The sequence below is a fragment of the Phoca vitulina genome, unplaced genomic scaffold, assembly GCF_004348235.1.
Source record: "Phoca vitulina isolate PV1807 unplaced genomic scaffold, GSC_HSeal_1.0 scaffold20, whole genome shotgun sequence".
In the NCBI taxonomy this organism is placed as follows: Eukaryota; Metazoa; Chordata; class Mammalia; order Carnivora; family Phocidae; genus Phoca; species Phoca vitulina.
The window spans coordinates 4433138-4457801 of record NW_022589723.1 but is presented as its reverse complement, the minus strand read 5'-3'; the positions used below and the strand labels follow the sequence as shown (position 1 = coordinate 4457801).

Genomic DNA, 24664 nt, shown 5'->3' with positions numbered 1-24664 from the left:
GGGGGGGGAATCGGAGGGGGAGATGAACCATGAGAGACTATGGACTCTGAGAAACAAACTAAGGGTTCTATAGGGGAGGGGTGTGGGGGGATGGGTTAGCCCGGCGATGTGTATTAAAGAGGACACATACTGAATGGAGCACTGGGTGTTATACGCAAACAATGAATCATGGAACAGTACATCAAAAACTAATGATGTAATGTATGCTGACTAACATAACATAATTAGTAAATAAACTATGGAATAATTGTAATTATTGCTTCTTAAACTTCTGCAGTTTCCTAAAATTATCATTTGATAAGTGAACAAATGGATTCTAAAATTATTTTATCCTTTGTGGGTTTTTCCCCCAGGATTATTTTCTCATTGTTCAAAAAAGTAGATGAATTTTAATATAAGAGTTGCATAAAATTTTAAAGGTTTAGAACTGTTCCTTAAATGTTCGTTAAGAGTATTCTTATTTTTGTGATATTTTACAATGTTTGTTAAAATTTGTACTCTCAGATGGGTCTTCAACAAATATGTGCTTTGCCTACTTTTATAGTTAAACTGTGTATTTAGCAAATGCTTACTAAATGCCATACTCTGTGCTAAGTGCTTTTTATGCATTATTTTATTTGATCAACTAACCTATGAGGTTGTGACCATTGATATTTACATTTTACAGATGAGGGATCATTCAGAGGATGAGTTACTTTTTCCACAGTCATACAACCGGGAAGTAGCAGATGTTGAATATGTGCTTAAATCTATCTGATTTCAGAACCTATGCTCTTTTGTATTCTTAAAAGACATTTTGAGGATTAAATAATTATATCATTTTTCTTAACTTTAAGGCATAAAATGAATGGTCTTTAATTAATAGTAATACTGTTGGTTTTAGCAGCAGCAGAATAGCATAAAGGTGATGGTTGAAGCCACGGAGTGCATGGGCTATATCCAAGGGAATAAATTGATTAAGAAGAATATATCACAGAGATTCATGAGGGATATATATATAATTTAGGAGCAGCAGGAAGGCATCAGAGTAGCTTAACAGTAGCTTAGAAACATATATAGTATATATATCATAGTATCATGCCACATAAAATTTGAAAAGATAAGGTCATTGTACTCTCCCAGCAAACTGCTATTCATACTGAGGTACCAATAAACACAACCACCATCCATCCAGTTTCCCAGTGCAGAAAGCTGGGAATTTTCCTTAATTCTTGTTTAACTTTCCTCACTCCTCCATTCAATTAATCACTTATTCAGCTTCCCAACAGTATCTCTTAAAATATCTGCCCTCTCCTGTCTGTCCTCACTGCTATTTCCCCAGTTCAGGAAATCTTCACCTCCTGCCTAGATTACTCCAGCAAATTCTCAGTTCTTTGTGCTTCTTGACTTACTCCCCTCCAGTCCATTCTCCACTGTGCAACCAGACTGTTTCTAAGAGATAAATGTGATTAGTTTAGCTTTCTGCTTAAAACCTATCATGGGTTCTCACGGACCTTAGGATAATGACTTAGCATGACTTACAAAGTCCCATAAGATATGTTCTCTTTCTAGTCAGCCTCATCTCACCATTATTCATCTAGTTATGATCCAGCTGTGCCATACTTACTTCAGTTTCTAGTACCCATCATGTGCTCTGGGACTTAACATACACTGTTCCCTCTGGAACAGTCTTAACTTCTCTCCTGTCTTCTCTCTCTCCCTCGGCCTCTCCCTCTCTCTTAGACTTTTCTGGTTAACTCATTCTTCAGATATCAGCTTAAGTTTTACTTGGAGAAGCCTTTGGGTTCCGTCTGGTTAGGTCCTGTACTTTACAGTCCCACAGCATCTCATGTATCCACCAAAGCAATCACTACCCATTATTATAATTGCTTGTTTAACTTTGTGTCTGTACCTCCAGACAATAGGCTGTTCTCCCCCAGCCTCTCTCCCTGGGAGTATGCATGGGTATCTGGACCATAGGGAGGGCACCCAATTGGTCACTAAGTACTGAGTGCTACACACTGCTATAAAGGAACTAGGAGAGAGTCTTAGGGATTTAGAAAATAGTTTCATGAGAAACTATACATGAGAAAATAGTTTCATGAGAAAAAGTCACACGTGAGGCTGGGGATAATAATGCTCCCATCATTATCCCCAGCACCTAAAACAATGCCAAACCTATAGCAGATACTCAATAAATACTTCTTGAGTACATGCTATGAATGATTATATGCAGCATGAAACTATTTTGTATGTTAAGCATATCATTTATAAAATGAAATTTTAGCAGTTATTATAAACCTCATGGTTTTCTATAGATGGTGAGAGGGATGAAGTGTGATTTGATTTGACTTTTTTTTATCCTAATTTTAAGATGACTAACAGATAAATGAGGCAGGTTTAAAAGAAGAAAAATCTTGATTTAATACGAAATTCTCACAATTGGGTTTATTATAATCTTTTAAAGGGATAAAAATTAAACGGAAACCAGATGCCCTTAACTTTTTCAGTTCAATAATCAGCATTCAAATGAAATTAATATGAGTATGAATATTCATCTATATAAATAAGTATGCCAGAAAAAATAGAATCATATAAGTAATTTCCTTTTTATTTACTAGGAATTCACTTTTTAAATGTTCAGACTCCAAGGCATTCTTATAATCCATGAAATGACCCAAGTCAGCCACATCTGTTCAAAATGCTTTTTAAAATGCTTATCTTAACAACAGTTATATGGCAAACCAATGTTCACTTTCCCCAAAAACTTTATCTAAAAGAGAACATAGCACAATTTAGATATATGTGAAGCAATGAACATGCTTTTATGCAATGAAAATTATATTGTGTAATAAGTAAAAAAATTATCTTGTTTTATTAATAATCCAACTGGTTAAAAAACAGCAACATATTTCTTTTCAACTGTTTAAGATCCTTTAGAACTTTTATTTTATCTATTGTATTAGCTTTATATCTTTGTATTCATACAAAGGTTGGGACCAAATGGTGGATGTCAGACAAAATAGTATGTGTATTAATCTTACCCACTGGTCAGCTGGCCCAAATCTTTTTCTATATAACATTTCCCAAATGGCTAAGAATGGGGGTGGTGGGGTAGAATGTGACATCACTGATTCAGTGGCTAATGAGATAAGGAAAACATTGACTGGCACGTGTGAATTTTATTTACTCTTTCAGATTTCCAACACTAGAGGATAAAAATGCAGTTTCTAAGGGTAGAGAAAAATAAGTCAGTAACTTTCTCTGCCCTTTTACTTGGTAATTCTGATTAAGAGTGGCTTTATTTCTGGTTCAGATTAGACCTATCTGTTACGTCTATCAGGCCCTTTTCTGCAAGTATGCATGGGTATCTGGACCATAAGGAGGGCACCCAGTTGGTCACTAAGTACTGAGTGCTACACACTGCTATAAAGGAACTAGGAGAAAGTCTTAGGGATTTAGAAAATAGTTTCATGAGGAAAAAGTCACACATGAAAAATTTCAAGTTCAGGAAGTACATAGTGATGCAGTACAGAAATACATCACAAGGCAGCATAGGATAGTCATCACACAGACTGTAACAAGGGCAATTCCTTTTAAGCTGAAGAGAAGGAAACTAAATATTGGGTTTTATCACTTTATATTTCATTTTATAAGATTTAGTATCAAAAGATCCTTTTGCATTTTTATTTTATTTTATCTATTGTATTGGCTTTGTATCTTTATATCCATGCAAAGATTGGGGCCAAATGGCTGAAGTGTTTGTCAGTCTACAGAGTTTGATTTTTATTGAATAGGTAATAGTCATCAAAAAGTTTTAAGCAGATGAGTGCCATGGTCATTTATTGTTAAGGAAAGTTAGTATGGTGATAATATGTATGATTGGGAGGTGTGAAAACTAAGCAGGAAGATAAGAGATGACTGTAATAGTTCAAGTGTGAAGTGATCATGAAGGATGTTAGAATAGAAGACATTTGTTCACTTTATCCATCTTATTCACTGCCATGCCCCTAGTATATAGAATAGGATCTGGCACTTAGTAAGTACTGAGTAAAGATTTGCTGATTCAATAAATGAATGAATGAAAAATTTTAAAATGTAGGCTCTGTGGCAGAAGGAATGACAGAAAGAAAGGAAGGAGTTAAGTTCTTCAGTATTTCAAGCTTTCAGTGTGATTAAACCATTACAGAAATAGAAAATTGAGCAGGGAGAAGTGGTTATGAGAAAAAAAATCAAGAACTTTGTTTTATTCATGTTAAATTTAAAACAACAAGGCTCCCAAGTAAAACACTCGATAAGAATTTTGAGTGGGGACTAACATATGAGAGAGAGATGAGTGGCTAGGGTTTTTGCTTTTAGAACCATTTGCATAGAAGTAATAGATATAGTAATGGTCATGATCCTCAAAGAAGGGAATACATAGATAAAAGAGCAGAAGGCCCAAGGGAAGGACAAATTAATCTAATAGAGAAAAAAATACCATGTATTGAATGTTTCCTGTGCATTAGGGACTGAGTTAAAAGCTTTGCATGTATCATTTATCTGTTTTAACAGTCACAACATGCCCTTAATAAGGGTAGGTATTACCTAGGAAAACGGAAATTCAGAGAAGTTAAGTAATTGATCCCAGGTCCTATGCCTAATAAGTGTTGGAGCCAGGATATGAACCTAGATCTGTCTACCCCTGGTTTCCATTTTTGCTGAAACTACTCTCTGTTCATGAATTTCATCTATCTTTTTCACTAAATCCTTTAACATATTTACAATAGTTACATTATAGTCTTTGCCTACTGAGTCCGGTATTTGATTAATGTTGGGTCTGTTTCTGTTTTTCTGTTTGTTTTTCTATTAATTATAGGTCACAGTTTTCACTTTTTGACATCTCTTATTTTTTTTTACATATTTTATGGTAGATACTGAATAAAAAAGAACAGTAGAGACTAAAGTAAATAATATTTACCCCCCAAAAGCCACATCCCTTCCTCTGTCTGACAGCTAGTCTGGGGTGTTTATTCTGTTTAATCTACAGTTGAGCTGGTTCTGATCTGAGTTGCATTTTGTTTCAGTTTACTACTTGTTTCAAATGCTTTAAGAGTAGTAATCAGGTCTCTTCATTTATCAGGGCTTGTGGTCTGTGCTTCAGTGAGTCTAGATATCTCTGTCTCTGTCTCTCCTTTTCTTCCCCTCCCCTTTTCACCCCTCTCATCCCCTTTCCTCTCCCCTATCTTTCCTCCCTCCCTCTCCTCCTCTGCTTTACTGTCCTGCCACCAGTGTTTTGTGCCTTTTCACAGGCTTATTGCTCTGAGCCTCTCCTTACCTTCTTCCTGACCTTCCAAGCCTTGGAAAAAAATCTTAGTTTTCCTGCCCTGTTTCCAGCCTTTGGCACAGTGAAAGCTCAATAGAAAAGACTCAAGGAGCAGATGTTTCCAAAGGAATCTCTCTCCTCTTCTGTCCTGGCCCTGGCCTTCTGCAAGTAGCCACTATGTGCACTTGGTTAAGGCCTTTGGGAAAGAATTGGAAAGCTATGGGAAAGAATTGGCAGGCTATACAGACTCCCCAGGTCTCCTCCGGACTCTAACAAGCCATCACAGAAGTCCACAGATGGTCATGTGTTTGGCTGCTTTCTACACACACTGATAAAGTCCCTCATCTGTGGAAGAATACTGTTTGCCCATTAGGAAGGTGGCTATTGATCTTTACTCACGTAGGAAAGGCTCACCCTGATCTGGAATTTAGTTCATCCAGATTTCTTTACATTCTCAGCTCTCTGTATGTAAAACAAAAAAGCATGATTTTGTAACCTGTCTGGCATACTTTTGCTGTTAGGGTGAGAATAACTGTCTACTTCGACTTTTTACATACTAACTGAAACTGTTAAATATATTTTAATCATTAATGAATATTGGGCCTTAGTGAAGAAATAGGCAATATGAAAATATTTATTTTTTACTTTTCAATAAAGATTGCTATTTTATGTACTTAAATTATGGAAAGAATCATGATGATTCAGTGAGAAACCAAACTTTAGAAAAACTGTTACCTATTTAGCATTTTCAATGACAGTAAGACTGATAGAGAAACTTATCAAAGGGAATTGCAAAACTGTATTTGGAATGATCAAGTGTTAGCATGCAATAATGGCAATTTTGAGTTGAAACCACAGACCGGAGACATGTTAGGAATAAAGTTGCAACTTTCTGTTCCAGTATTGGAACACAGACTTAAGAGGCTTTAGAAAACTAAATTGAATATTTTGTACCACAAACATGTTTCCGGAATGTGCATGTCTGGATTCTCCACTTCCCTAAACTGACCCTTTCTATAATGGGCATACATCATGCTTTTGTGCTACAAGGATGTCGATTTCTAAGAGAATGCTGTGTCTTAGCACAAGATTCATTACAGAAAGTGGTTGACTAGCATGGGCTTCACTTCTTCAGAAGCTTTTCTCAGAATATCAAAGGGTCTTGAAGCTGGCTGAAAGTAAGCCAATAAAGATGGATTTTTCTCTGAGGACTTATGTCTATTAGAGCTTGAAGCTAGTAGAGTTTGGAGTGGCTGCAAAAGACATCATACTCAGACGACTTCTTGGTTCATCTGCTATAGAAACCACTGAGCTCTTTATTCAGATTTCTTGGCCTAGAATCTGTGTTCATGCTGATGAATCAGTAATAGAAAGGGAGAAGAGATTGTGTGTGTTATTTATAGACGCTACATCACTGTTTCATTATCTTGCGTTGTTGAAATATAGGGTGTAGTATATTTGATAACCTTCAAAAGACCAGGGATGTTGTCTCGTTTACTTCAGATCTTCCTCATCTCACACGACCTGCCTAATAATCATCGTTCAATAAATACTGGTTGAAGAAGTGATATGAATTAATATTATGGAAATATTTTTTGTGAACTGAAAATATCACTGGATACATACAAATTTTAGATTTCCCAGTACTGGCAGTCTTTTTATAATGATAATATGTTGGTTTAACATAGCAGCTTATATTATTTTTACTAGAGACTAATAGAACTACTTCAGTAGGGTAACAGCCATGCCAACTTTAATTTAAAAATCCAGTTATTCTTTGGTGGTAGATTATAGAAATTATGGAAACCTTAAGTAAAAAATTTTCCAATGAAAGGAAGCTAATAATTGATAAGGTATACTCCCTCAAAAAAAGACTGACCATAAAGGTGAGATCAGAAGGTTCATTTGGTGGAAAGTTGCTGGAATGGGAAGACCAGTGAAAAGGATATCATCAAAAAAGAGGACAAACCCTAGCTAGCAGAATGAGGAAACATCCCTGAAACCCATATCCTGTTATTATTTCTACATTTTTATTGCAGAGCAGATATTAATTTAATTTGATTTAATATGGTAAAGTAATCTGTTCCTGTTATCTGCTCCCATAAGGACCAGCTGCCATAATTCTGTCTTGCCGCTTCTGTACTTCATGACTCAAGATGGTGAAAATTTCTGCTTTGCTCTTGGGAACTCATATAGAAAATGCCACCCAGCTTTCTTTCCCTCACTTTTCTTACTGTTTGGCTTTACAGTGTCATTCACATTACTGCTGATCCTTGAAAAGAGCAGTAGAATTCTCACAGATCCATGCTTTAAGTCCCTAAGGGCACATAGTCAAGAGTTTAAATGTAATGGATTCAGAATTATAGCACAACCACAAAAATAACCAGAGAAATAAATGCGTAACTATATAAACCTGAAGACTTAGGCCATAGTGCCAGCACAGTGAACATCCATGGAGTCACTCTTCCTTTGGGCAATGAGGACTTTGGACTAGGAGAGGCTATAAGTAGGGAAAGCTAAGAAATTCAGAGTGAAGGAGATGGAACATAGTAATAAAGCCTCAACACAAGAACAGGAAGCTTCTCTGGCACCATCAGTGAGAGTGTTCCCTGGCACTGATTCCAGCCATATACCAGCTGAATGGGAAATTATTTTACTCTCAGTCTCAGGATTATTTAAATAATATAGCTTATATTTAATGCAGATTGCAGGTTGTTTGTTGTTTCTTTGCTTGCTTGTTTTTTTTAATTTCAGGTTTAATTAGACAACATGATAAGCTATCCCAACCTTTCTAGGAGTTAGACGTTCCTAAGGCTTGTCTACAGCTTTGGAACTTCATCAGTTCTCAGTACCTTTGGAACTTCACCACTAATAACCTCAAGCATAATAACCATGTTTGTTGACTCCCTTTTGTTTACAGGCCAAAGGAGAGGCCTTAGATTGCTTTCTCTGAGTCTCCAAGAAATGCTCTAAACACAACCTATTTTTCTCCCCATTCACATATAGGTCAAAGGGCAGGGGGGAAGCCCAGTTTGGCCACATGCAGTCTCATTTACTACCTCATGACTAAGTACCTTTTCTCTTTAGCCTTCTTTGAATCTAAAGCTAGTGTCATTCCTAAAATTTATGGTAATCTCTAAGTTTTCTTGTTACACATAAAATGTTGGCCCTTTACATCTTTTTATAAGGATTTTGGGATTAATAAAACTCCTGTGCTTTAATGATAACATTTTTCAAATGGCTTTAAACACGTTTTAAGTAGAAATATAAAGTTATTTTCCTGTAGCTTGTGATCTATTTTGGAATTAAAGTTTCTTGCATGGATTTTTTTAGGAAAAAATAATATTAGTTAAGTGAGCGTTTTTGCTGTCTAATTTTAAGTTTCCTGTTTTGTTGTTGTTGTTGTTGTTCTCTTACTTCCAGCTTTCTAAGAAGTACGGAGTCCATGTTTGTGGAGAAGGTGGAGAGTATGAAACATTCACTTTGGATTGCCCTCTATTTAAGAAGAAAATAATTGTGTAAGATATCATTTCAGCATTTTCTTCCCTTTCCTTAAATTTAAGTGATGGAAACAACTTAACATTAAGCTTGAGGCAACTTTTGTTGGGAGAAATAGAACGTGTCCTCTAAGTTCACAAACACTCAATTTGTTTAATACCAGTGAAGTCGTCTGAATACCTAAATCAATACCTGACAAGATGAGGCCTTCATAGAAGGCTATAAACTTTTTAGACATTGCACTTTCGTTTACTTGCTGATTATGCCCTGCAGTAAAACTGGTACCTACACACTGACACTTTTATCCTTTCATGAAGTGTGAATTGCCTGTATTATTTATTTTTCATTACAGCTACATTTGATAAACTGCCACATCAGTAGCCTGTGGGTTCCATTAACTCCATCCTCTTTTTCCTTTTTCTTGGTTTTTACAACTTGGAATAGTAATGCTAAACATTTCTCTTTTATTATTTGGGGTTATTTTTACATATAAACTTTGTTTTTGAGTGAATTTGGTTTATGGTAAGCACTGTGATTTCTTTGCCCTAGATTGTTAAAATTAGTGTAATGAAAAACAAGAACTTTCTTTTTTTTCAGTCTGTTAACATTGTTATCTGTACTCTAATTTGTGTTGCTCTTCTCCTATGCTAAGAGAGCACTTTATCTGCTTTTCCTAAGCTCTTATTGTTGGAAATGATTGGCAGAATTATGCTTGACTTCAGGAACCACATCTGATGAAAGATTGGCATCCTGTATCGAGTGGACAGCTTCAACATGTTCACCACTAAGGGGTGATTTCTTTCTACATCTTAATAACGAGCAGAGGAGTGATCTAAGAAAGTTAAAACGGGATGCCTGGGTGGCTCAGTCAATTAAGTGTCTGCCTTCAGCTCAGGTCATGATCCCAGGATCCTGGGATTGATTCCCGCGTCGGATTCCTTGCTCGGCAAAGAGCCTGCTTCTCCCTCTGCCCTTCCCCTTGCTTGTGCTCTTTCGCTCTCTCGCTCTCTCTCTGACAAATAAATAAATAAAATCTTTTTTTAAATAAAAGAAAATTAAGACAACTCTAAGGTGAATTTTCTTTTTTTTTTTTTAATTTTTTTATTGTTATGTTAATCCCCATACATTACATCATTAGTTTTAGATATAGTGTTCCATGATTCATTGTTTGTGCATAACACCCAGTGCTCCATGCAGAACGTGCCCTCCTCAATACCCATCACCAGGCTAACCCATCCTCCCAACCCCCTCCCCTCTAGAACCCTCAGTTTGTTTTTCAGAGTCCATCGTCTCTCATGGTTCTTCTCCCCCTCCGATTTCCCCCCCTTCATTCTTCCCCTCCTGCTACATTCTTCTTCTTCTTTTTTTCTTTCTTAACATATATTGCATTATTTGTTTCAGAGGTACAGATCTGAGATTCAACAGTCTTGCACAATTCACAGCGCTTACCAGAACACATACCCTCCCCAGTGTCCATCACCCAGTCACCCCATCCCTCCCACCCCACCCCCCACTCCAGCAACCCTCAGTTTGTTTCCTGAGATTAAGAATTCCTCATATCAGTGAGGTCATATGATACATGTCTTTCTCTGTTTGACTTATTTCGCTCAGCATAATACAGGTGAATTTTCTAAAAAATACATTTATCTAGTGAAACATAGCCAAGACATTTTTCATTATCATATATGTATATTCATCCACTCTTACTTCTTTCATGTTCTTCTAACTTCTTTTCCATTAATAATCATCGAAAGAATAATTTATTTGGCAAATATTTATCAAGTACCTATTATTGTCTAAAACATTCTACTGGGCACCATTGATGCTTTCAGAATTTGAGTGGAAGACACATCTGTGTACAGTTAAGATACAAGATGGTAAGGGATAAAAGTTATAAGTTCATATGTGGGAGATATTTCTTCTGGCTACTCTGATCACAAAATAATTCATGAGTGAAGTGTACATTAGGTCTTACTTCTATAAGAAAATACTGTTTTGTTATTTAAAAGGAGTATTTGCGGGCGCCTGGGTGGCTCAGTTGGTTAAGCGACTGCCTTCGGCTCAGGTCATGATCCTGGAGTCCCTGGATCGAGTCCCGCATCGGGCTCCCTGCTCGGCAGGGAGCCTGCTTCTCCCTCTGACCCTCCCCCCTCTCATGTGCTCTCTCTCTCTCATTCTCTCTGTCTCAAATAAATAAATAAAATCTTAAAAAAAAAAAAAAACAAACCGTTTAAAAAAAATAAATAAATAAAAAAAATAAAAGGAGTATTTGCATGCGAGGGTGAAATTACAGTATAATGGGGAACTTACAGTATATTTACTTACTAATATGGGACTAACTAGTAAAAAAAAAAAAAAAACAGCACGATAAAAGAAAAATGCCGAAGAATACAACTTTTCCCATTTACTTAACAACTTGAGGTCCTAGAAGTCTTTATGAACAACCTAGAATTATAAAGATGTACTGCTTTATACTACATAACCAGAAGGTCTGTTTATTATAGTGCTTTAGACCTGAAAACTGAAACTTTTTTTTAAATTTTATTATGTTATGTTAGTCACCATACAGTACATCATTAGTTTTTGATGTAGTGATCCACAATTCATTGTTTTCGTATAACACCCAGTGCGCCATGCAGTACATGCCCTCCTTAATACCCATCACTGGGCTAACCCATCCATCCCGCCACTCCCCTCCCCTCTAAAACCCTCAGTTTGTTTCTCAGAATCCATAGTCTCTCATGGTTCATCTCTCCCTCCAATTTCCCCCCCTTCAGTTTTCCCTTCCTTCTCCTAATGTCGTCCATTGCTATTCCTTATGTTCCACAAATAAGTGAAACCGTATGATAATTGACTTTCTCTGCTTGACTTATTTCACTTAGCATAATCTCCTCCAGTCCCATCCATGTTGATGTAAAAGTTGGGTATTCATCCTTTCTGATGGCTGAGTAATATTCCATTATATATATGGACCACTTCTTTATCCATTCATCTGTTGAAGGGCATCTGAGCTCATTCCACAGTTTGGCTGTTGCAGACATTGCTGCTATGAACATTGGGGTGCATATGGCCCTTCTTTTCACTACATCGGTGTCTTTGGGGTAAATACCCAGAAGTGCAATTGCAGGGTCATAGGGTAGCTCTATTTTTAATTTTCTGAGGCACCTCCACACTGTTTTCCAAAGTGGCTATACCAAATTGCATTCCCACCAATGGTGTAAGAGGGGTCCCTTTTCTCCACAACCTCACCAACATTTGTTGTTTCTTGCCTTGTCAATATTTGCCATTCTAACTAGTGTAAGGTGGTGTCTCAGTGTGGTTTTGATTTGAATTTCCCTGATGGCTAATGATGATGAACATTTTCTCTAATGTCTGTTAGCCATTTGTATGTCTTCTTCGGAGAAGTGTCTGTTCACGTTTTCTGCCCATTTTTTGACTTGACTATTTGTTTTTTGGGTGTTGAGTTTGAGAAGTTCTTTATAGATCTTGGATACCAGCCCTTTATCTGTACTGTCATTTGCAAAGATCTTCTCCGATTCTGTGGGTTGCCTCTTTGTTTTGTTGACTATTTCCTTTGCTGTGCAGAAGCTTTTTATCTTGATGAAGTCCCAAAAGTTCATTCTTGCTTTTGTTTCACTAGCTTTTGGAGATGTATCTTGAAAGAAGCTGCTGTGGTCGATGTCAAAGAGGTTACTGCCTATGTTCAGGATTCCTGTCTCATATTGAGGTCTTTCATCCATTTTGAGTTTATCTTTGTGTGTGGTGTTAGAGAATGGTCGAGTTTCATTCTTCTGCATGTGGTTGTCCAATTTTCCCAGCACCATTTATTGAAGAGACTGTCTTTTTTCCATTGCATATTTTTTCCTGCTTTGTCGAAGATTATTTGACCATAGAGTTGAGGGTCCGTATCTGGGCTCTCTGTTCTATTCCATTAGTCTATATGTCTCTTTTTGTGCCAGTACCATGCTGTCTTGGTGATCACTGCTTTGTAATATAGCTTGAAATCGGGCAGTGTGATGCCCCCAGCTTTGTTTTTCTTTTTCAACATTTCCTTGGCGATGGGGGGTCTTTTCTGATTCCATACAAATTTTAGGATTGTTTGTTCCAGCACTTTGAAAAATGTCATTGGAATTTTGATCGGGATGGCGTTGAAGGTATAGATTGCTCTGGGTAGCATAGACATTTTAACAATGTTCATTCTTCCAATCCATGAGCATGGAATGTTTTTCCATCTTTTTATGTCTTCTTCAATTTCTTTCACGAGTGTTCCATAGTTCCTAGAGTATAGATCCTTTACCTCTTTGGTTAGGTTTATTCCAAGGTATCTTATGGTTTTTGGTGCTATTGTAAATGGAATCGTTTCTCTAATTTCTCTTTCTACAGTTGCATTGTTAGCGTATAAGAAAGCAACTGATTTCTGTGCATTGATTTTGTATCCTGCCACATTACTGAATTGCTGGATGAGTTCTAGTAATTTGGGGGTGGAGTCTTTTGGGTTTTCCACATAAAGTATCATGTCATCTGCAAAAAGAGAGAGTTTGACTTCTTCTTTGCCAATTTGAATACTTTGTATTTCTTTTTGTTGTCTGATTGCTCTTGCTAGGACTTCTAGTACTATGTTGAACAATAGTGGTGAGAGTGGACATCTTTGACATGTTCCTGATCTTAAGGGAAAGGCTCTCAGCTTTTCCCCAATGAGGATGATATTCGCTGTGGGTTTTTCATAGATGGATTTTATGAACTTGAGGAAGAGTTTCTATCTCTATACTCTGAAGAGTTTTAATAAGGAGAGGATGCTGTATTTTGTCAAATGCTTTTTCTGCATCAATTGAGAGGGCCATATGGATCTTCTCTCTCCTCTTATTAATGTGTTCTATCACACTGACTGATTTGTGAATGTTGAACTACCCTTGCATCCCGGGGATAAATCCCACTCGGTCTTGGTGGATGATCCTTTTAATGTATTGTTGGATCCTATTAGCTAGGATTTTGTTGAGGATTTTGGAATCCATATTCATCAGGGATATTGGTCTGAAATTCTCCTTTTTGATGGGGTCTTTGCCTGGTTTTGGGATTAAGGTAATGCTGGCCTCATAGAATGAGTCTGGAAGCTTCTCTTCTGTTTCTGTTTTTTGAAATAGCTTCAGGAGAATAGGTATTATTTCTTCTTTGAATGTTTGGTAGAATTCCCCAGGGAATCCATCAGGCCCTGGACTCTTGTTTTTTGGGAGGTTTTTGATCACTGCTTTAATCTCGTTACTGGTTATTGGCCTATTCAGGTTGTCAGATTCCTCCTGTTTCAGTCTTGGGAGTTTATAGGTTTCCAGGAAGGCATCCATTTCATCCAGGTTGCTCAGCTTATTGGCATATGATTGTTGATAATAATTTCTAATAATTGTTTGCATTTCCTTGGTGTTAGTCATGATCTCTCCCCTTTCATTCAACATTTTATTAATTTGCGTCCTTTCTCTTTTCTTTTGGATATGTCTGGCCAGTGGTTTATCGATCTTATTAATTCTTTAAAAGAACCAGCTTCTAGTTTCATTGATCTGATCTACTGTGCTTCTGGTTTCTAATTCATTGATCTCTGCTCTAATCTTAATTATTTCTTTTCTAATGTGTGGCTTAGGCATCATTTGTTGCTTTTTCTCTAGTTCTTTAAGGTGTAGAATTAGTTGGTGAATTCAGGATTTTTCTATTTTTTTGAGTGAGGCTTGGATGGCTATGTATTTCCCCCTTAGGACCGCCTTTGCAGTATCCCATAGGTATTTTACCGATGTGCTTTCATTCTCATTGGTTTCCATGAATTGTTTAAGTTATTCTTTGATTTCCTGGTTGACCCAAACATTTTTGAGCAGAGTAGTCTTTAGCTTCCAAGTGTTTGAATTTCTTCCAAATTTTTTCTTGTGATTGAGTTCCATTTTTAAAGCGTTATGGTCTGAGAATATGCAGGGAATAATCTCAGTCTTTTGGTATCGGTTGAGACCTGATTTGTGACCCAGTATGTGGTCTATTCTGGAGAAAGTTCCACGTGTGCTCGAGAAGAATGAGTATTCTGTTGTTTTAGGATAGAGTCTTCTGTATATATCTATGAGGTCCATGTGGTCCAGTGTGTCATTCAAAGCTCTTGTTTCTTTGTGGATTTTCTGCTTAAATGATCTGTCTGTTGGTGAGAGTGGAGTATTGAGGTCTCCTACAATTAACGTATTGTTATCAATATGACTCTTTATTTTGGTTAACAGTTGGCTTATGTAGGTGGCTGCTCCCATGTTGGGGGCGTAGATATTTACAATTGTTAGATCTTCTTCTTGGATAGACCCTTTAAGAATGATGTAGTGTCCTTCTGTGTCTCTAACTACAGTCTTTAGTTTAAAATCTACTCTGTCTGATATAAGAATTGCTACCCCCAGCTTTCTTTTGAGGTCCGTTGGCATGGAAGATGGATCTCCATCCCTTCACTTTCAGTCTGGATGTATCTTTACATTCCAAATGAGTCTCTTATAGACAGCATATGGATGGGTCCTGTCTTTTTATCCAATCTGCAACCCTGTGCCGTTTTATGGGAGCATTTAGGCCATTCATGTTGAGAGTGATTATTGAAAGATACGAATTAATTGTCATCATGTTGCCTGTGAAGACCTTGTTTTTATAGATTGTCCCTGTAAATTTCTTTTCTATATCACTCGTGAGGTCTTTCTCCTTTTATAGAACTCCCCTTAATATTTCTTGCAGGGCCGGCTTAGTGGTCACATATTCTTTCAGTTTCTGCCGGTCTTGGAAGCTCTGCATTTCTCCATCCATTCTGAGTGACAGCCTTGCTGGATAAAGTATTCTCGATTGCGTGTTCTTCTCGTTTAGTACCCTGAATATGTCTTGCCAGGCCTTTCTGGCTTGCCGGATTGGTCTGACGTTATTCTGATATTCCTCCCTCTGTATGTAAGGAATCTTTTCCCCCTAACTGCCCTTAAGATGGTTTCCTTGGGGGGCGCCTGGGTGGCTCAGTCGGTTAAGCGACTGCCTTCGGCTCAGGTCATGATCTCAGGGTCCTGGGATCGAGCCCCACATCGGGCTCCCTGCTCGGCGGGAAGCCTGCTTCTCCCTTTCCCACTCCCCCTGCTTGTGTTCCCTCTCTCGCTTTCTCTCTCTCTGTCAAATAAATAAATAAAATCTTTTAAAAAAAAAAAAAGATGGTTTCCTTGGTTCTAAGATTTGCAAGTTTTACTATTACATGCCAGGGTGTTGGCCTGTTTTCCTTGATCTTGGGAGGGGTCCTCTCTGCCTCTAGGACATGAATGTTTGTTTCATTCCCCAGATTAGAGACGTTCTCAGCTACGGTTTGCTCAAATATATCTTCTAGTCCTCTCTCTCTCTCCACCCCCTCAGGGATTCCAGTAATTCTGACATTGGAACATTTCACGGTGTCACTTATTTCTCTGATTCTGTTTTCATGGATTCTGAGTTGTTTTTCCCTGGCCTCCTCTTTTCCCTTTTTATCTGTTTATTAGTCTTCTAGGTCACTAATTTGTTCTTCTGCCTCACTTACCCTAGCTGTTAGATTATCTAGATTAGATTAGATCTCATTGATAGCATTTTTAAGTTCTGCCAATTCAGCTTTCATTTCTGCCCTTAGAGACTCTATGTTGCCATTAATTGATTTCTCCATTCTAGCTATTGTCTTCACAATTGCTAGCCTGAATTCCATCTCCAACATCTTGGTTATATCTGAATCCATTTGTAAATCTGTGTCATAGTCATAACCTCTGAGTCTTTCCTATTTTGGGGGTTCCTCCTCCTAGTCATTCTATTAAGGGGTGGTTGAGGGAATGTATAGAGTCCAAATTATTGACCACAACCCAAGCAAGATGCACCTGTTTTCTAGGGACCTTAGGGTTGCTGGCCACTTGTTTTCCCAGCCTGTCTTCTGGGGGTGGGGCCTGCCGCGCTGTTACTCAGGCAACCCTGTTTGGGCAGAGTTGCCCTGCCCCCTGTGGCAGGGGATGGGCTCAGTGAAAACCGGTTTTGGGGGGCTTTTGTTCTCTGGCGGCTTTCCCTAGTGGCTTTCCGCATCTCTTCGGAGAGTCAGAGCAGAAGAGACCGTTTCCAACCCTCTGCCTCAGAGCGGAGAGATCGCAGTCTGTTCTTCAGTGAGCTCTCCAGGCCACACTACCTCCGTTTCTGTCTGTGCTGCTATAAACTGCAGTGTCCCCAGTCCTCACCTCCAGGTCGGGGAACGGGGGCACGTCTCTGCCCTTTGTGCTTCTCAAACCACCAGCCTCCCCCAGTTCACAAGCACATCCCCATGGCTCCGGTTTCCTTCCGGGGGGCTGCCCTAAAGTCCTTTCCCCGCCGCTACCAGTCTGCGGGTCTGTGCCCGGTCACCAGCACAGGAGGCTATCACTCACCAGCGGTGTAGGATCCCCACAGCTCGGCTCCCTCCCCCTTCCGTTTATCCTCCAATATCTGCCTGCAGAATCACGGCTCCCCGCTTCCTACCTCAAAACCAACTGCCTGCAGTATTCTGTTTGTGGAGATCCAGATCTATCTTCTTATATCTCAGGCTGATTTTGTGGGTGTTCAGAGTGGTCTGGTAGATATCCAGCTCAACTCCGGGGTCTGGTTGGAATAGGGTCCCCTATTCCTCCGCCATCTTTTCCTCCCAAAAAACTGAAATTTTTGTGGATATCATTTGTAGGCAAGGCAACCTGAGCCTGGCCGAGACAATGGCATGAGAGAATTTAGTCATGCTATTATAGAGAGGGATGTCGGGGGAGGTATGTTAGTGCTGAAATGAGCTGTTCAGTTCAATTGAATAGTCATTTATTGAGGTGAATTATGTGGGTGGAACTCTGCAAGCTACTATTCTGCTCTGTAGAAGTTGTTCCTGTAACAGGAGAGACAAGCAAATCAATTACATAAGTGCTAACATACAGGTGTGTATCTTGAGAACACAGTGGAAGCACTGTCTTTTCATTCCTACTCATTTATCAGTTCATCACTCATCTAATTCTGATGCTTAAGCATATTCTGTGCTTTTTTCTTCATAGGCTATGCCTCACCTTATCTTCATAACTTTCTTACTTGATGCCTTTTCTCTAGCTTGCCTTCCCATTTTTCTCCTTACTAAATCCTTCCTTTTTTTCCTTTTCTTTTTAATTGAAATATAGTTGACACACAGCGTTACATTACATTACTTTCAGCTATACAACATAGCAATTTGACAAGTCTGTAGGTTATGCTCTGTCCACAAGTGTGGCTACCATCTGTGACCATACAGCGCTACTACTATAGTTCCACTGGCTATATTTCCTATGCTGTAAAAATCCTTCCATTTTTAAAGGCTTTTGCTGCCATCCCCTCTACTGCTTGTTCTCATTCTTGAACTCTTAAAACACATAGTTGTCACTAATAAGTGTTTGTTAAATATTGTTGAATTAATTTGTCATTTATTATTTACTTGTTTTTACTTATCCCATTGTCACTTACTTGTATGTGTTCCTTTTTAGGTTATAATTGGAGGTTATAGGTTGGGACATATCCTAGTTTAGTGGAAAAAGCATGTCACCTATTATATATAAAATCTTAACTCCTCTTTAAAATAGAAAATGTTCATATCATACCTACCTAATAAGCACTAAATGTGATACTGTGAGTGAATGTACATTGCACATTCAGTTAAAAGGTAAGTTTAGTTCTTGTAACTATTTATTAACAATTGACCATTAATAATACTGGATCTTATAACTTTGAATTCATTCTTCGGACAAATTAAAATTTCTCCTGCTCTATGGTCTGCCACAATTGGCATAAAACTAATTGATGATTAGGAATCCCGTTTCACATGTCTGATTCAATTTTTTTTTGATGAAAAAGAGAAGATCACCTCTAGGGGGAGAAAAAATAAATGTTTACTTGCAAAATGACTTGATTATCATTAGGGCTTTTTTTTTTTTCAAAAACACAGGTTGAATCCTTTTTGTATAATGAAGTAATTTAGAGAAATTGGGGTGGTTCTGGAAGCTTATTGTAAGATACATTTTGCCCCAATTAACATTTTTAAAATCTTGTAGGAAAGACTGATGTAGCAGTCTTTGTCTGGAAGTAATTTAAAAATTTTCTAACTAGAGCATTTTACAATTCACTTTTCATGTCAATTAGTATGTGATTACTCACTTCTGGATAGAGTTTTTATATCAGGAAGTGAAGGGTTTTTTTCTGAAAGGCCTTGAGGAAAAGAATTACAGTTTAGCCTTTATGAAAGGAGAATAATTGTGGGACAATTGTAGTTGTTCAAAGAGCCTACTTTCTTACTACTTCTTACTTTAAAATACATATGTATGTTTTTCAGACATAAGAACTGAACTCTTAATGTTGTATTAATGAAAGTGATTTTCTTCTATTAATGAACATATTTTCAAAATGTCAGTATTTGATACATCCCCATCTTTCCATTTGAGTTATTAATATTGCTATATTACTAAGGTAAAGTTGCTACACATGGGATGGATGGATGGAAGGAAGGAAGGAAGGAAAGAAGGACTAAATTCTATGGTTATAACACTTTGTACTCATTTTTCCCACCTACTCCTGTTTTCTACCCACTCAAGGAATAATTCAGCACAGGGCATCACAATGTGGTATTTAGCAGTGGGGATGAATCAAGTACTTATCTACCTTCTGACATCTATCCTGTATCACCTGGGATTTATTTAAATTTATGAACTATTTTCCTTATATTTAAATTTTTAGACCTATTAAATGTTATCTTTATTATGCTAGAGATGGCATATGGTACATTGGTGTGTGTGCATGTATATATGTACGTGTATACATGCAGTGTACACATATGGGAAAGTATGTATTCATGAGAAGATAGGTAATTAAAAAATCAGTGTGGGTTTATGAGAGTTCAACAGTTAAGTGTGTAATGTGAAAATACTTAACAAAATTTCAACTACAGTCATTTATTCAACAAATGTTTGATGAGTACCAGATAATGTTCTCTGTACTGAGCCAGGAGGGGTGGGGTAGGGCAGTCAGACAAAGGTGATCAAAACTTGGTCCCTCTCTAAGAAGAAAGATGAGCATACAAACACCTAATTATAATGTAGTGGATGTGCAATGAAAAGGCTGTGAACACATTATGAAAGCACAGAAATGTCAATGTCTGTGACAATGTCAAGGAAGGCTTCACAGAAATGATACTGGAGATGTCTGTGAGGATAAGTGTGAGTCCACAGGGAATATCTGTATACAGTTGTCTTCTTAGAGGAGAGGTAGGAACAAAGACCATGGCTGTCTTAAGAGATAATATCAGGTTTTTTGTTTTGAAGTGAGGGGATAGGGCCTGACCTCACACCTTGGGAGCCTGGCCTGACTTAGCTGTCCTTTTGAAATTGTGTCTAAGGCTAAGCCTAATGCAGCAGTGAAAGGGAACATGGGCTAACCGCCTTGGCTACAGAAAAGCCTTGGTTGAATAAGAGGTAGTGCCCAGACTACTTGCATTAACAGGGAGAGGGGAGGAGAGTAGCCAACTGGAAAGCATTTTTGCTGTGGCACAATTGGTCTTAATTTTCTGGGTCACTCTGAGGATTTCCAACAGATCCTATTCTAGGTTTCAGAGAAATCCATGAAGCAGACAGAAACCAAAAATCCTTGAAAGTTGAGTTTCATTTGAGTTTCTGAAAGGGAAAAGAAAAGCAATAGGGCATTATTCTGTTTGAAACTAAAAACTGTTCATTTGAGATCTGGTCTCTTCCAGTTGTCTGGCTTTGTATAAGTGAATGAAATGATGCTAGTCAATTAGAGATTATGGGTTTAATAGAATCCATAAAAATCATATTCTTCTTTATTTAGTGCTTAGAATATTCTATATTTTTTTTCTGGATAACCATCTTTATTCTGAATGTAGTAATTACATTAGTTAAATGAGCTATTTGCTGTCAACCTTCTGTTTCTAATGCAGATAACTGGCATGAGAAGGGAGGGCCCGAAACCCTTTCTACTGACATAGCATTGGTTCCATGTTAATAATAGTTTTGGTGCACTCCATTGTCAAGGATATCAAAACCAAGATGCCTAGATTAGGCATAATTAAGACTCAGGGTCAGTTTCTAAGGCTGAGATCAGGAGCAGGGAGATGGAAATTTAATGTAAGAGTTAGGTTGTACATAGGAATTGGAATTTGAATCTGATCGATGAGCCAAGATACAACCAGAGCAAGCAATTTTGGAGTAAGTAGAAAAAACAAGACTAGGGCTAACAAGCCAGAGGGGCAGATGGGAGAAAGCAAGCCGGCCTCTTTACTTTCTCTTTCTCTTCCTCCTCGTTATAGCAGAGACATCTTTTGGTTGATGTAGCCTGTGAAGGCAAGTTATATCTTTCTGTCAGGATCCTGACTCTTTAATAATTCTGTTTCTTTTATAACATAAGTTGCTTTCCTTGTAATGTCACAGGAGCCCTTTTTAATGTTATTTTTTCCTAAGCATTAACAAGAGGCATGTTTGATATTAAAGGTTCATGAATGGTAGTTGACTTTTTTAATCATCAAACATTTTTTTCTCTATCCCTGATCTTTCAAAAGGAAAAGTAAACAGATTTTGCCCATGAAAATTTAATATTTTGGAGCCAAGTATTTTGAGGTTCCTTTTATTGCCACTAAATAACTTTACATTACAAAAGTTGACTCAAAAATATCTTACATTAGTGGCAAAGTCAAATAAAGTAACAATTTGTTTTGCTATCCTACAAAGGTTGAAATGCTAGCAATGTATTAATATAAACAATGGAACTAGTTCCCAAGGCATTAAAGAGACATAGGGAAATTCTATTTTTAAAATTTCAGTTGAAATGCAAAACGCTATTGCTTTCTTAATAAACAACAATAAAAAATAATTAGTTATTAGAACTTCACACATAATCTTAGTTATTCATATGTGCTTTACAGGGTATCTTTGATAAAAGTTGAGTTAATTTACATGTATCCATATGGTGCCAGCAAGCAGTTCATACCATTTCACCTGAATGTGGTAATTACTATGTCAGACAATCAATTTTAATAGCAATGATATTGCAGTGTGAAGAGTTCACCTAGAGCTTAAAACCGTCACCAGTACTGCTTTTGTGAAGGATAATTGAGATTTTGTGTGAAACACTGAATGAATTACCTCTTGAAAATGGAAGGAATAATGAAGATAAAGCGCTATTGTTTAATGGTTAGCCCCTACCAAGCAAATTTGTGAAAATGAAATTGAATAGGAATTTTAAGTCTCAAAACTGTTCAGAGAGCTTTGAGTGAACCTGAAAGTTGAACTGTATCGTTACAAAGACAAAAACTTCTTTACTTTTTCTTGTAAATTTAGCATCCTTGATCCATTTCCCAATTAAATATTAGATTATTAAAAATAGGTGTTAATCACTACATACTGTTTACCAGTGGAAATAAATACAAAAGGAGGATTTTTGGTTTCTTCTAGTCATGGGCAGAGAACAATTTGCCACAATTTATGTAGTAAATAAATGCATTATAAAATTTTTGTGTTTTAGGGATTCATCAGAAGTGGTCACACATTCAGCTGATGCATTTGCACCTGTTGCTTATCTACGCTTTTTGGAATTGCACTTGGAGGACAAGGCAAGTAAACCTAAGATTCACTTTCACAGTGATTTCAAGAGAAAATTGGGATGTATGCATTGGCTCTGTATCTTTAATTCTGTAACAACAGATAAAAGGGTAAAAAAAAAAAAAAAAAAGGTCATTTTATCATTAAAGATTTTCTTCCCAGATCCTCAGTCAGTAACTAAGAATTTTGCAGATATTTATGGTTTTGAGAACTCTAAATGATGCCTACGAAATTACGTTTCTGAGGAGTTTGCAATTCAGTTAAAAAGGGAATCATATATACATTAAGCAATGAGAAGACAGGACAGTATATAACCAAATATTAAATCACCGAGTAGAAAAAGAATTAGTTTATTGTACATAAGCATGAGGGGAAAGGTTTAGGAATGAATTGGAGCTTCATTATACAAAGTTTAAGAGTAGAGGAAAAGAAGAAATAAGAGCTTTTCCAAAAATATGAAAGAGAACAGGAGTACAAGTGAAAGATGAAAAGTGAAACAAAAGTGTGATAAAGAGTTTTATTTTAAAATACATTGATTGTCAAGATACAGCATAATGTCAATTTAAGGATGTCTTGTGGAATAGGTAAAGATCTGGATTAGACCCTTTGATTAAAGGGTCTGCTCCTTACTGGGTGTTGTATTTAAGTGATGCATCACTGAATTCTACTCCTGAAACGAATATTGCACTGTATGTTAACTAACTAGAATTAAATAAAATTTTTTTAAAAGTCTGCTACTTTAAATATAAAGGATTAGAAGAAGTTTTCTGCATCTTTAGTGTTCTATCACCAAGTCTTGAGGCACACCCAAGTTTTATATATATATATATGAATGATAGGGAATCTGAAGAATCAAGAGGTTTAAAGATTGGCAAAGGAAGGAAAAGAATGGTAACTCCAGAAATCAGGACAAAAGAGTTTCCAATCTAGAAAAATTAGAATGGACAGGATTGAAAGTAGATCACTGAATTAAGCTAGAAGATGATTATTGGTGACCTTTTCCCAAAAAGCTGGTAGTCCTCAAGAAAATAAAGCTGTACTATTCAAACATCCTTCATATCCAGTGAAAGGAACCTCTTACTTTCTAGGTCTCTGCTACTATTGCTGCCATGTGCACACACACAAAGTAAAAACCACTGGATTTTTGTTTAGACATATCAGCCATTGTATGTTCAGCTTTACCTAAATAGCTCATTGTTCACCTTGTTGTTTTAGTATTTCATTTGTTTTCACAGGCCATTTTGCCCTCTTAAAGAAAAGAATGTTATTTCTTTAAGGTGGAATATTCACTGACACTGAATAAATATGGTGCATTTTCCTTCTTCTTCTACTTCTTCTTTTTTTTTTTTTTTTTTTTTTTTTAGGTGTCCCCAGTGCCTGACAACTACAGAACATCTAATTATATACATAATTCTTGAAGAACATTTTTGGACATTGTTTACTAAGCTACCATTTCTATATGAAAAAAACTACATAGCATTTTCTCAGCTATTATATCCAGCTCTTTCTCTGCATTTTTTTTGTTCTATAAAGAAATTTTTTTTGTTATATAAAGAAATATATATCTTCATCAGAAGAAGTTAATAGAAACATTGATTAATTGGGGAAATGTGAAAGCCTCATTCGTTATTATTGGTGACTTCCTCAGGGTTCACTTTCTCTGACTTTAGTTACCATGTCCTATCCATGACTGTACATGGTAAGTGCCCTTTTTTCCCCTTTTACTTCCTCTCCAACTGTCATTTCTGTAACATTTATTTGCTTTCATCCCATTGTTTTATTTTACTCCTTCTCTCTTTCCTGCTCTCCTGTCTGCCAATTATATAATGATGCAGAGCATTTGAAAATGAGAATGAAAAGGCAGTCACTTTACTTAGCCAATCAAGTTTATTCTACTGGATGTTACTGACATGACTTGTGATTTTTGTTTCGATATAGTATTCATTTTATCAACAGTATTTGGCAATCAGGAAGAATATCATTAAATCTTACTGATTATTTTATAACAATGAAAAATACAATTTTTATATCCAGTGGAAAAAGGTCTTTTCAACAAATAGTATTAGACAGCAACATGCAAACGAATGAAACTGGACCACTTTTTTACACCATACACAAAAATAAATTCAAAATAGACTAAAGACCTAAATGTGGGACCTGAAACCACAGAAATCCTAGATGAGAACATAGGCAGTAACCTCTTTGACATCGGCCATAGCAGCTTCTTTCTAGATAAAAGCTCCGAAGGCAAGGGAAACAAGAG

The 24664-nt window shown here is 37.0% G+C and overlaps 1 protein-coding gene across 2 annotated transcripts in view; it reads left to right on the top strand.

Annotated features, from left to right (window-relative positions):
• The window catches only part of DPH6 (diphthamine biosynthesis 6), a 221784-nt gene that overhangs the window by 156333 nt on the left and 40787 nt on the right, over positions 1-24664 (top strand). Inside the window, exons 7-9 of one of the 2 annotated variants that reach the window (XM_032418079.1) lie at positions 8708-8802; positions 22325-22412; positions 23766-24470. In XM_032418079.1, coding sequence (XP_032273970.1) covers positions 8708-8802; positions 22325-22412; positions 23766-23819 — 237 coding nt within the window. In that variant the 3' untranslated portion in view covers positions 23820-24470. Of the gene's footprint in view, positions 1-8707; positions 8803-22324; positions 22413-23765; positions 24471-24664 lie in introns of those variants that run through there. The other variant, XM_032418078.1, reaches the window with a different exon arrangement.